Source organism: Scophthalmus maximus, chromosome 13 (assembly GCF_022379125.1).
Source record: "Scophthalmus maximus strain ysfricsl-2021 chromosome 13, ASM2237912v1, whole genome shotgun sequence".
NCBI lineage: Eukaryota > Metazoa > Chordata > Actinopteri > Pleuronectiformes > Scophthalmidae > Scophthalmus > Scophthalmus maximus.
Window position 1 is genome coordinate 17,932,343 of NC_061527.1, and position 10,616 is coordinate 17,942,958.

A 10,616-nucleotide genomic window follows, 5' to 3' on the forward strand; every position below is an offset into this window, starting at 1 on the left:
CGGACGACGACACGGGATTATCACTGTCGGGATGCTAAGCTAGCAGTTCTCCTGTCTTCTCCTCAGTCCAAACCAGCTGACCGGAAGATGAACACAAACAGCTGGAGGAGGAGGAGAGGGACCGATGCAGATGTTTCACAGCGTTGGGAAATTATACATATATATATATTTGAATTTAATCTTAATGCAACAAATATTTCAAACCATCATAAAAAATACAACACTAAGGATATATACACACGTATATTATAGCGAACCATCTCCTTCACTTGAGTATTTCAATGTTATGCTAACTTTAACTCCACTCCATTGCATGTCAGAAATATTAATTAAACTCAAATTATTTTATATTTTTGCCAACTATAGTTGATTCTAATTAGGATTATACATGTTAAAATTTGATCAGTTTAGCAAATACAAAACAGTTTAGCATTGCTGTGAAGTCACCTACGCCAGTACTTAAGTTGTATTATATTACAGGCCTGTGTTGGTCGACCACTCTCAGGTAAGGTTGTTTTTTTAGTATTTTCACTTTTAATACTTTCGTACACGGTTTAGTGATTTTCCTTAAACAAATTTGACTTTGACGAAAGTTGACTCTGATGAAAATAATGACGCTGTTGTGCCTCGTTTTAATTAAATAAAATATATATCTGGAAACTTCTTCCACCAGTGGCTGTTTTATGGCGAGCGTCTCACCTGTAGGTGGCAGCAGCGTGCCTGAGATGCGTTGAATTTCAGAAGAAGAAGAAGAAGACGAAGCCGCAGAAGAAGAAGAAAAAAAATAAGAACGTGAGAAGTTGGTAAGTCTCCAATCTGTGTTGAACAAGCTGTATTTACGAGCTACTTGTTGAATTTTTTTTTGTTTCTTTTAAGGGAGAGAGTTGTTTTAAGTTACAGCAGGAAGTTGAAACCAGGCTCCGTGTTCGTTGCTGATCCCCTGAGCTGCTCTCGGTCCTCAGAGAGATGCAGGCTGCAGGAGGCAGCGCCGACCGGCCGCATCCTCTGTTTGGAGGAGCGCTGTCAGCTGTCATCCCGCACAGTGCCACGGACATCAGTGAGCTGAGGGAGATCCCGGACAACCAGGAGGTGTTTGCTCACGCGCACACCGACCAGAGCCTCATAGTGGAGTTGGTGGAGCATCAGGGCCAGGTGGCGGACCAGGACTCTGCCAGGTATCACTTTGAGGACATCGCAGGCAGCAACAAAGCTCAGGAGCCGGGTGTCTTCGGAGTGACCAGTGTTGTGCCTCTGCCCAAATCTGATCTGTCCCTGTCGGAGTGCAGCTCGGCCTGGATGCTGACTGGGACACAGTGTGTGTCCAAGTTCAACGAAGAGGCGAGGAACACGGTGACCCTTCACCTGGGTGTGTTCCGCCTGCCGCAGTTCTCCACAGAAGTCCTGATCACCTTCAATGACCCGCAGAGCATCAGCCCCGACAGCAGCAGTGCCGCTGATGTGGCGGGACACAAATCGCCGTGGACGGTGCAGGAATTCCAGCGCTTGTTGCAGACTCTGACTCTGCACAACCCTGGGCTGTTTGGATAGAGCAACTGCTGCCCACCACACATGATAAAACCTAGCAGGACTATGCTTTGCTTAAAGGGGCCTGTTATTAACAGTTCTGTGTCATGTTCTGGAATCCTGGCCCACAAGTTTTGAAAACGATCCTTCCCCTGCCCTGACACATGAATACATGTTCTGTTCTGCTTCTGATGTTTACTTTGTTTCAGTAATTGAACTACTTAAAACCAAATTATCTCCAGATGTGTATCATAATACATTTTTGAATAAATATTATTGAACTATTTCATTATTTTTGGCTCTAAATGATAAGATAAATGAGATTACATTCATGTAATTTTTATGTGAAGGTATGCACATTAGAGAAATGTGAGATTTGAGACAAATAACAAATATCAGACGTGCAGATTTTCCAGTTCTGTTTCCCAACACATTCCCCTTGATCCATCCCTCTCTTTCTTTACTCCAAAATGCTGCCTTCATCCTCAGATGTTTTCATACTTTCACAGATATGCTTTTAGTTAAATTGCCATTAATATTCTGGGACCCTAAGTGTCTTCACTGGGACTTTGGTTTGGTCATAAACAATGAAAACTGAGAGGACAGATTCCACCGGAAATTTCTATTAGGTCAACTGTTTCCATCATTTACTGCAGCAGCCTCATGGTGGAATAATTCACCAGCCTGAACCTTGGAATGAAAAGACTTGATTTTAAGGGCACATTTGGTGAAGTATAAAATTTATGGAACGAAAAATGTCCTTTATTAATCGTCCCTTTGAAATTCAAACCAGCCATTTCAAATGTTTTGAAGTCTAAAGTCATGCTAAATACAACAGAAGCTGTTTTTGCTTCTATTTGAAGAAAAATGATTTTAACACCAGTCTGCTGTTAGTCTCATAAATTCTGGCATCCTTTCCTTTCCTTCCTTCGCAGTGATCCCAGTGTAGCACATTCCTTCATTAGCCACAACATCCACGGTGTCACTGCAGCAAAGTCTCCTTCCGACTACTTTGGATAAACAGGCTGTCACTGGTTCTACAAACAAATCTACAAACATCCTGTCTCTTAGACCTGATGAGGGCTTGAGATGTTTGACTCACAGTTCATGACAGGAGACAATTTGCCTAATATGATGGACTTAAAGCTTTTTCCAGGCCCTGAAAAAAACGTATGACATAGTTGCTCCTTGACTATTCATAGCGGACGGGTCTGTTTGGATCATCATGTTTGTCATATGTACATGTATAGACAGAGTTATGAACAGTTACACAAAAAGAATGACTGTTTTTATGTTCATTTGGAAGAGACGGCAGACGCCATACTTAAAACATGTAGTTATCTGTTATCAGTGGCAGAACGTATGTTCTTGTAAGCTTAAAAAAAATCTTACATAAACTTTCTTTGTTCCAATGTTGGCTTGAGAAAGCCACATTGTTATTATAATGTCCAGGGTTCAAATAATGAGCTTGGAGTATGTAATATATATATATATTTTAAAAATAAATTGTAAGTTATTTTTGCAGTTAGAATTGGAGCACGTATTACTAGAACAGAGAAAAACTATTTATCCAGATTTTGTACAAAGGGGAGAATGGCTTCGGAAAAATTAAGGTAATCTCAAGAAAGGAGTCGGAGAACAACAGCATGTTCTTTTAATTTTGGAAGACATTGTAAATCGTTTTAATTCTATGAAATGCAGTATTGCCTGTGAGGGGCCCCACTGAATGCTACAGCACAATGAGGGTAACTATGTTTACTCTATGTCACCAGGGGGAAAAGGAGGGGTGACTCCATAGCGATGCCTTTGACCTCTAGTGACTTGAAGTCTGGCAATCATCTTCCATGTTCTGCAAAACAAACAAAAAACATGGCTGACAGGTGAAGTGACATCTCACTGATGAAGACAAATGCATCTTTCCTGTTCATTCTCACCACAACTGGTTGTTTCCTGACAAGTCCCCAAGCAAACAAACTGGTCCAGTCATCACGACCTACAGCAGCTTTTCTTTCTCAAGGGTGGGGCTTTTACTGGATGATTATTATAATCAATAACCGGGTGTAGTCTGTGTTGAATAAAGTAGACACCCTTCAATTGTAAGACTTTTTTCCCCCCGTTTTCTGGTTTCACTTAGTGGATGTGTGAACGTATGCATCTTCACTCCATCTGGGAGGCATCAGTCACAGGTGTATGCATAGTTCCTGTTCAGAGATTTCCAGCCCCAGGGTAATTTATTACCCAAAGTCCCCTGTTATCTCTGAACACCTCCCTCTCCAAGACGCTCTCCTCCCACACCCACATCTTCACCCCCACCCCACCTCCCTTCTCTCTCTCTTTTTGGACTCCAGCCAGAACAACACTCTGTTTTCCTCACCAGGTCCAGGAGCCAGTCTTTGCACCAGAGTCGTCTGCTCCTCTCATCAGGACCCTGGAGCTCTTTCAAAAAAAAAAATGTACGCTCATCTCAAAGTCTATCTTTGTCCATCTTTGGACGCAAGAACTGAAAAGGTTGTCTTTGAGTAGCCACTAGGGAACAATGAAAAGGCTTGGAACAATTTCCGTTATCTTTCCATATTATAGTGAAGATATTTCTAAACATGCTCAACTGATTTAAAAAGAAAAAGTATCTACTAATCTGTAGTCTGCAGAGAAAGTGAGAATTTGTTTAGAAATGTACACATGGTTAATTAAAAATATGGGAAAACTTTACATTGTAAAGTGGTTTATTAAAATCTGCCCCAGAAAATGTTATAACAACAAGAATTATCCTCTGCATGGTCAGAGATACAGAACTTGAAACTTGGCCTACAAATGTTCTTAATCCTCCTGCTCCTTCTTCTTCTTGCCCTGTGGTGAGGTATCGTTGGTTTGAGAGAAGTGCTCAGACATGGCAGCCAGTGCTCGGTAGCGGTGAGAGATTGAATTCTTCACTTCTTTGGGCAGTTCAGCGTAGCTGCAGATGAGAGGGATGTAATTAATGGTGAGTATAAATCTGTTTTTAGCCATGGCACAAATATAATATACGTGCATAAGGTATAAAGTATCTTCACAATTGTGTGTTTTGGTGAAACTGTCTTGGAACTAAAATTAAATCTGTTTGCCCCCAGACATATAACACACAGTTAACATCTGGCTCCCCCTTGTGATTTGAATGGGGAATTTTAAGCACAATCCTCGCTCACGTTTTGTCATATCCCTTTGGCTGGAAACATGGATCCCACCCAAAGTCTCGAGGTCCGCGGGGTTCCACAATGTGCCCCTAAAAATATCCAAGAGAGAAGAGTAAATGAAAAGTAAAACACACACACACACACACACACACACACACACACACACAGACACACACACACACACACACACACACACACACACACACACAAACACACACACGAGAGAGAGAGATGACAGGTTCTGACCTCAGTTTTCCCTCTGAAGAGCTGTACTGGTTCGTCTTTCCCAGGACAGAAAGCAAAAGTGCAGAGAGCCCACGCTGATTTATCTTCGAACCCGGCTAGAAGTTTAAACAGGCCTGCAACAAAACATTTAACAGTTCACTATACTTTTCTATCCAAAGATCTCTGTTGTGATATCTCAGTGGTATCTCATTTATCACCACTCACCTTCTGGCTTGAGTTTATCCAGGAACCATTTTCTATAAGTAAAAAGTTTAGATGTGATTATTACTGTTCTTTATTAATATTACAGATAGAAGTGGCTCAATGGTTGAAAAAGTTATTATACTAACATGTAAGGACCAGGTAAACCACCTAATGCTTTGAAACATAGACAGGTGTCCTCCACTATGACTGGCCCGTCAACCTGAAGGTGAAAAACGACACATATTTAAACAATCCAACAGACAGACACAGAAAACCTACTAATATGACAGTACAGTTACTGTACCTGTCGTGCAGCCTCTTTACACTTCTGTATGGAAATCTCGTCTGGCTCTCCCTGGTACTCAGGCACTGTTCGAAGAAATGGTAACCTGAGTAACTATTACATTGGTATTATTATATGCTGTACTTGTGGCCTCTCTAGTTTGATACTTACAGTCAATCTTTTTCGACACTAGTTTTAAAGGAAATGTGTCTCCGAGGATCTGAATGACCTAATGAATATGAAGAAGAAGAAGAAGAAGAATAAAAAAGTACTGGAGAAAAGCATGGACATAGCAGGACTGTTATTTTGAGTTCAGCCAGAGAGTTCCGGATCAGATTACGGTTCATGCTCACTAGTCTGGAAAAAGCACAAATATCACATGTGTAAATATCCTGTAATCTTTGACACTGACCTCTTCGAGTTTTTTTGCGTTTCCAGTCACGAAGACCACAGATCTTCCAGATTGCGCAGCCATGGTGGATGACACTCGGGCAACTAACAAGACCGGACCAAACACATCCGGCTCAGCAGTGGCCAATAAAAATCACACCCAAGAGCCCCAGCGAATCAATGTGCAGAACGTAGCTCCGCCTACAGGTATCTGACCAATCAGCGAGTGGTACATCAAGCAATGTTGTCCGGAGTGAAAAAGTCAGTGCGAAGTGCCATGTGGAGAAAATAACCGCACACAGAGTCTGTGACCTGACACAGTAAAACCGAAACGTTCTGGAGGTTTGTAACAGCTTCAGTCGACAATGAGTCTGTTACCTCGCACTGCTGAAGAGTTCAGCTCCGCGGAGTACTGGGAGAGGTTCTTCAAGAAGCGAGGAGAGAAGGCTTTCGAGTGGTATGGAGACTACAACAAACTCTGCGGCGTCCTGCACAAATACATCAAGGTGCAAGATCAGGTACAGATGCTGAGCAGGAGACTGTGTGTATGTACAGGATATGATAAGGTATACAGTATGTATATGTACAGGAAATGTATATGCACAGAGATACACAAAACACCGGTTCCACCAGATTAATAGTTCATAATTAATATTCAGAATGATTGCTTAGCAATTAGTCCGATATAAATGTTTTCATACACTCATTCACTTATTTCCATGTCCTGTTAGTCGTTTCTCGTCTGATGTCAGATATGCACCAATGAGAACTGGGGGGAGAAGTATTCAGATACTTAAAAACTTAAGTAATATTATCAATGCCACAGACTAAAAATACTCCATCACAAGAAACAGTCATGCATTCAGGATCCCACTTCCGTAAGAGTACGGTGTATGAGCATGAATGTACTCATCATATCAAAATGTTACGTTATTTTATGTTATTGTATCATTGATGTTACTTCACAATGTATAAGTTACTTTTTAAGTGAAGCCAATTTCATCTACTTTTTATTTGGTATGACAGCTAAATAAATAAGAATGAATTAAAAGAAAACTTGTATATTTTTAGGTGCACCACACTGTCAGGTCTGCATCATCATCTGATCTTCAAAATCACAAGCAGCTTTTGGCATCAAGTAAATGGAATGGAGTACCTCAAAACTGTTCTTAATTACATTACTTTGTGTTTAGCTACTTTCCACCACTGCCAGTGACATTAACCGGATGTATACTGGATATATTTCTGCCCTTCAGGTGTTGGTGGTTGGTTGTGGTAACTCTGAACTGAGTGAGCAGCTGTATGATGTTGGCTACAAACATCTGACTAATATTGACATCAGTGAGACAGTGGTGACTCACATGAACCAGCGCAATGTGGAGCGCCGGCCAGGACTGACCTTCCAGCAGGTCGATGCTACACAAACTCCATACCAGGATGCCTGCTACCAGGCAGCTCTGGATAAAGGGACGCTGGATGCCATGGCCTCTGAAGAGGAAGGAGCTCTGGCCAGGAACATGCTCACTGAGGTAATAAAGCAATTAGCTGTGACCTGTGGCAACCATATATCATCAGTTTACATCTTTGCATTCTGCTTTATAGAAGTTTACTTGTATCCGCAGGTGGGCCGTGTGCTTAGTGTCGGGGGCCGGTATGTCTGTGTGACGTTGGCTCAAGAGAGTGTGATCAAGTTGGCTGTGGAGCACTTTGTGCAGCTGGGTTGGGCTGTAAGGCTCCACTGCCTACAGGAGGAAAGTGGAAAAGAAGAGGACTCATTTTCTCTGCCTGTCTTTGTTCTGGTCTGCACCAAGTTTCGCCAGCCTATGCCCGCACCCATTCTAGAGATGTGTCTCGGGGAGGATGGAGCCTCAAGGCGTCTCACACAGGTCTCAGAATTGTTGTCATCTGTGAGGGAGCATCAGGCCTACTCTGTCTTGAGAAAGAAGCTCCGCACGGGCACAGACGCCTGCTCGAATCCGTCACTCAATCTCTGCCACGCCAAAACTGGCCTTCCCAGATACACTCTCACAGTGCAAGATTGCTCCCCAGGAGCCAAGGTGCCAAGATCAAACCACTTTGGTATATTTATAGGTGAGCTTTCCTGTTATCTGGTTTTGTTTCTACCTCCCTGTGTATGTCATGTTCTTCTCTGATCAGATTTTTGCGGTCTGATTCCTTCTGCTTATCCAGTGCCTCAAGGCAGCGAGACAGCTTGGCTCTACAGTTCCAGCGAGGGGCGAAAACAGCTGGCAGCCAGTGCTAACTTTCGACGCCTGGTTATTGTGGCATTGCACAGAAATCAGGAGTTCACAGACATGCAGGCTGTCCAGTCGGAACTCTCCCCAATGGTGATGGACCTGGCTCCTCCGGGTATGCCAGCCAACCAGCAGGTAAACATACATATTCCTTTTTAAAATGCTCTCATACAGCATAGTATGAAATACTTCACCAAGATAAGTGCGTCAGGATAATACTTTAGACTCTCTGTCCCCACTTAGGTGCCTTTTCTGTCAGTGGGAGGTGACCTGGGCTGGCGAGAGGAGGTCAGCAGGGGTGTGAGCAAGCTGAGCGGAGAGTATTGTGTCGAGAATGTCAAAGGAGAAGATGGAGAATTGTATCGTCGACTTGTTTTCCTGTCTAATGCTGCCCTCGTCCAATCAGAGAGCCGTCTCGTTTCCTCAAATACCAGTCAGTTATTTTTCCTTCCCCTTTTCGTTCAGTTTATCAACACATAGTTTTCTCTATGAGCTACAGTTAATTAACCAATTAAGCATAACCTACAATACATGTTGATGTATGCAAATTACTTTTGACAGTTTACAAAGAAAATAATACTGGCATAAGAGTCAAGGTAATGAAGACAGATGGCCAAAATAAACAATGGAATAAACAATGGAAAAGGACAATATTCTAAATGGCTTTATTTATGATGTGAATGGTTGAAATAACTACAATATTTGTATCCCTGCAGCCTCAAGTCACAAGAAGAAGAGCAAAAAGAAGAGCAAACCAGCAGCTCCACCAACAACGTCCTCTTCCTCTCTGTCAGTGGACAGTGGCTTCCTCTGCTGTGCTCATCATGAAGTCATGGTGGCTGGCCTTGCCATGCTCGGGCTGGGCACGCCAGAGAGCAAAGGTCAGTTCAGTTCGTATCCTTAGTGTACATGTACAGCCATGTTGATGTGATGGAGGAGGAAGGAAAAACAGCCACAGCTTTAAATTATCTTACATAAAACATCCAACTTACTTTACCGGCGACTGTTCTATCCCTTCTTAGACATCCCAGTGTCAGTGCTGCTGGTGGGACTCGGTGGAGGAGGTCTGCCCCAGTTTCTGCGGGACTTTGTGCCTGGTATTACTGTTGAGGTTGTGGAATTGGATGCTGTTGTGCTGGAAGTGGCAAAGGAGTGGTTCGGATTTGAACCGGACGATCGTTTGACTGTCACACTTGGGGACGGCCTTGAACGCATCTCTGCCCTGGATAAGGAAGGTTAGTGTAGGAGGAGTCTGAGAGAGAGAGGGCAGTTTAAAGTAAAGCTACGCCACTGAATCTATGCACATTACCACTTTTTTTCCCCCCTCTACAGGTGGTTGTTTGTTTGACGTCATCATGTTCGATGTAGACAATAAAGACAGCACTGTTGGTATGAGCTGTCCCCCTGCTGCTTTTGTGGAAACCTCCATGCTGCAGAAAGTCTGCAGCCTGTTAACCCCCAGAGGTACAGTACCATTACCTATTTCTTTCTCTGCAAGAATAACTAGTCATGTGTTTGTATATCATTTATAAGAGAATTAATGACCTTTTAATAAACAATGTACTGTTTAATGTTCCCACTTCACATGTAAAAACTCTTGTTTTTAGTCAGAAATACTCGATCATAGTTGTGTGCCTCGTCTTTGTTGAATAGTTTCTCCCTTCTTATCTCTCCCTGCCACTCACTCAGGCATCTTCATGCTGAATCTTGTGTGTCGTGACTCGTCCTTGAGGCAGAGCGTGCTGCAGCGCGTAAGCGCCGTGTTCCCCAGCGTCCTCTCCAGAAAGATTGAAGGGGAGGTCAACGAAGTCCTCCTGTGCTCCCGTGAAGAAAAGGGAACGTCGGACGCAGCCCGCGTCCTTCCGTCCCTGAACCAGGCTGCCAAGAATCTGCAGCGCGCGCTGCGCTCCGACAGGACTGGAACCCACCGCAGCCCACATATAGACATTGTGGAGCTGTTAAAAGACCTGAAAGTAGAGTGAAGTCTTTTTGGGGATGGGCGTGTGTCGAGACTATTTGAGACAACATGGTGAAGATAGTGAAACATGAGAACTTGATGATGAGAACTGACTCTGCCACAGTGCAATGTTATGAAAAGTGATATGATGTGTGACATGCAATCCCAAAGTAAAGAAGGTTTTTTATCTTAAATCCTTATGTGGTGCTTCTACAGAAGAATAAATCAGCAGTTGGTCAAAACCACATGCATTACTAGCACTATTATTTAGCCATCAAATGTAGCCTGTAGTTCCTCTTCATAGCAGCCAGTGCTTCTTTTCAGTCGTCAGTGCACTACATGGTGCAGCCTCACTCCCTCATCGCTAAAGAATGCAGCGTGGTTATTTACAGTAGATGGATCGCCCCCCCCCCCTGCCTCTCCGTGCAGTGTGTGAAGCCCTGCCCGCCCGGCGTCCACGGGGTGTGGATACCCGCCCGGCGTCGGGGAAGTCCGGCCACTTTCACAATCGGCTCGGAAGTTGCGGGTCTGTCTCCTCCTGCCCGAGGCGGTCGCCGAGTCGAAGTTGCCCGACTCACTGCGCACGCGCACAAACGTTGATTCCGTTA

The 10,616-nt window shown here is 43.6% G+C and overlaps 3 protein-coding genes and 1 long non-coding RNA gene across 9 annotated transcripts; 2 read left to right on the forward strand and 2 right to left on the reverse strand.

Annotated features, from left to right (window-relative positions):
• Positions 1-1,816, forward strand: rangrf (RAN guanine nucleotide release factor). 5 transcript variants are annotated; one of them, XM_035648408.2, is made up of 4 exons: positions 1-142; positions 481-505; positions 674-803; positions 877-1,816. In XM_035648408.2, exon 4 carries the CDS (start codon positions 967-969, stop codon positions 1,546-1,548), a length of 582 nt encoding a protein of 193 aa, XP_035504301.1. In that variant the 5' UTR covers positions 1-142; positions 481-505; positions 674-803; positions 877-966; the 3' UTR covers positions 1,549-1,816. The 5 variants fall into 5 exon arrangements, with proteins under 5 accessions (XP_035504301.1, XP_035504302.1, XP_035504303.1 ...); XM_035648409.2 differs by lacking the exon at positions 481-505 and having other exon boundaries at positions 5-142; XM_035648410.2 differs by lacking the exon at positions 481-505 and having other exon boundaries at positions 8-142; positions 706-803.
• A 1,345-nt stretch (positions 1,817-3,161) lies between these two features.
• On the reverse strand, positions 3,162-6,218 carry itpa (inosine triphosphatase (nucleoside triphosphate pyrophosphatase)). The gene is made up of 11 exons (XM_035648406.1): positions 6,175-6,218; positions 5,819-5,901; positions 5,578-5,635; positions 5,428-5,492; positions 5,270-5,343; positions 5,145-5,176; positions 4,941-5,053; positions 4,707-4,783; positions 4,334-4,477; positions 3,899-3,960; positions 3,162-3,373 (listed from the first exon to the last, which is right to left on the reverse strand). The coding sequence occupies exons 2-9, from the start codon at positions 5,879-5,881 to the stop codon at positions 4,342-4,344; spliced, it is 618 nt and encodes a 205-aa protein (XP_035504299.1). The 5' UTR covers positions 5,882-5,901; positions 6,175-6,218; the 3' UTR covers positions 3,162-3,373; positions 3,899-3,960; positions 4,334-4,341.
• Positions 6,042-10,253, forward strand: mettl13 (methyltransferase 13, eEF1A lysine and N-terminal methyltransferase). 2 transcript variants are annotated; one of them, XM_047336582.1, is made up of 10 exons: positions 6,083-6,314; positions 6,868-6,934; positions 7,053-7,325; positions 7,419-7,887; positions 7,987-8,186; positions 8,295-8,484; positions 8,768-8,932; positions 9,074-9,286; positions 9,384-9,515; positions 9,741-10,253. In XM_047336582.1, the coding sequence occupies exons 1-10, from the start codon at positions 6,256-6,258 to the stop codon at positions 10,031-10,033; spliced, it is 2,061 nt and encodes a 686-aa protein (XP_047192538.1). In that variant the 5' UTR covers positions 6,083-6,255; the 3' UTR covers positions 10,034-10,253. The 2 variants fall into 2 exon arrangements, with proteins under 2 accessions (XP_035504292.2, XP_047192538.1); XM_035648399.2 differs by lacking the exon at positions 6,868-6,934 and having other exon boundaries at positions 6,042-6,314.
• Positions 8,700-10,539, reverse strand: LOC118318598. The gene is made up of 4 exons (XR_004795766.2): positions 10,399-10,539; positions 9,737-10,018; positions 9,044-9,273; positions 8,700-8,910 (listed from the first exon to the last, which is right to left on the reverse strand). It is a non-coding gene; the product is annotated as an uncharacterized LOC118318598 (long non-coding RNA).
• Between the last annotated feature and the right edge of the window lie 77 nt (positions 10,540-10,616).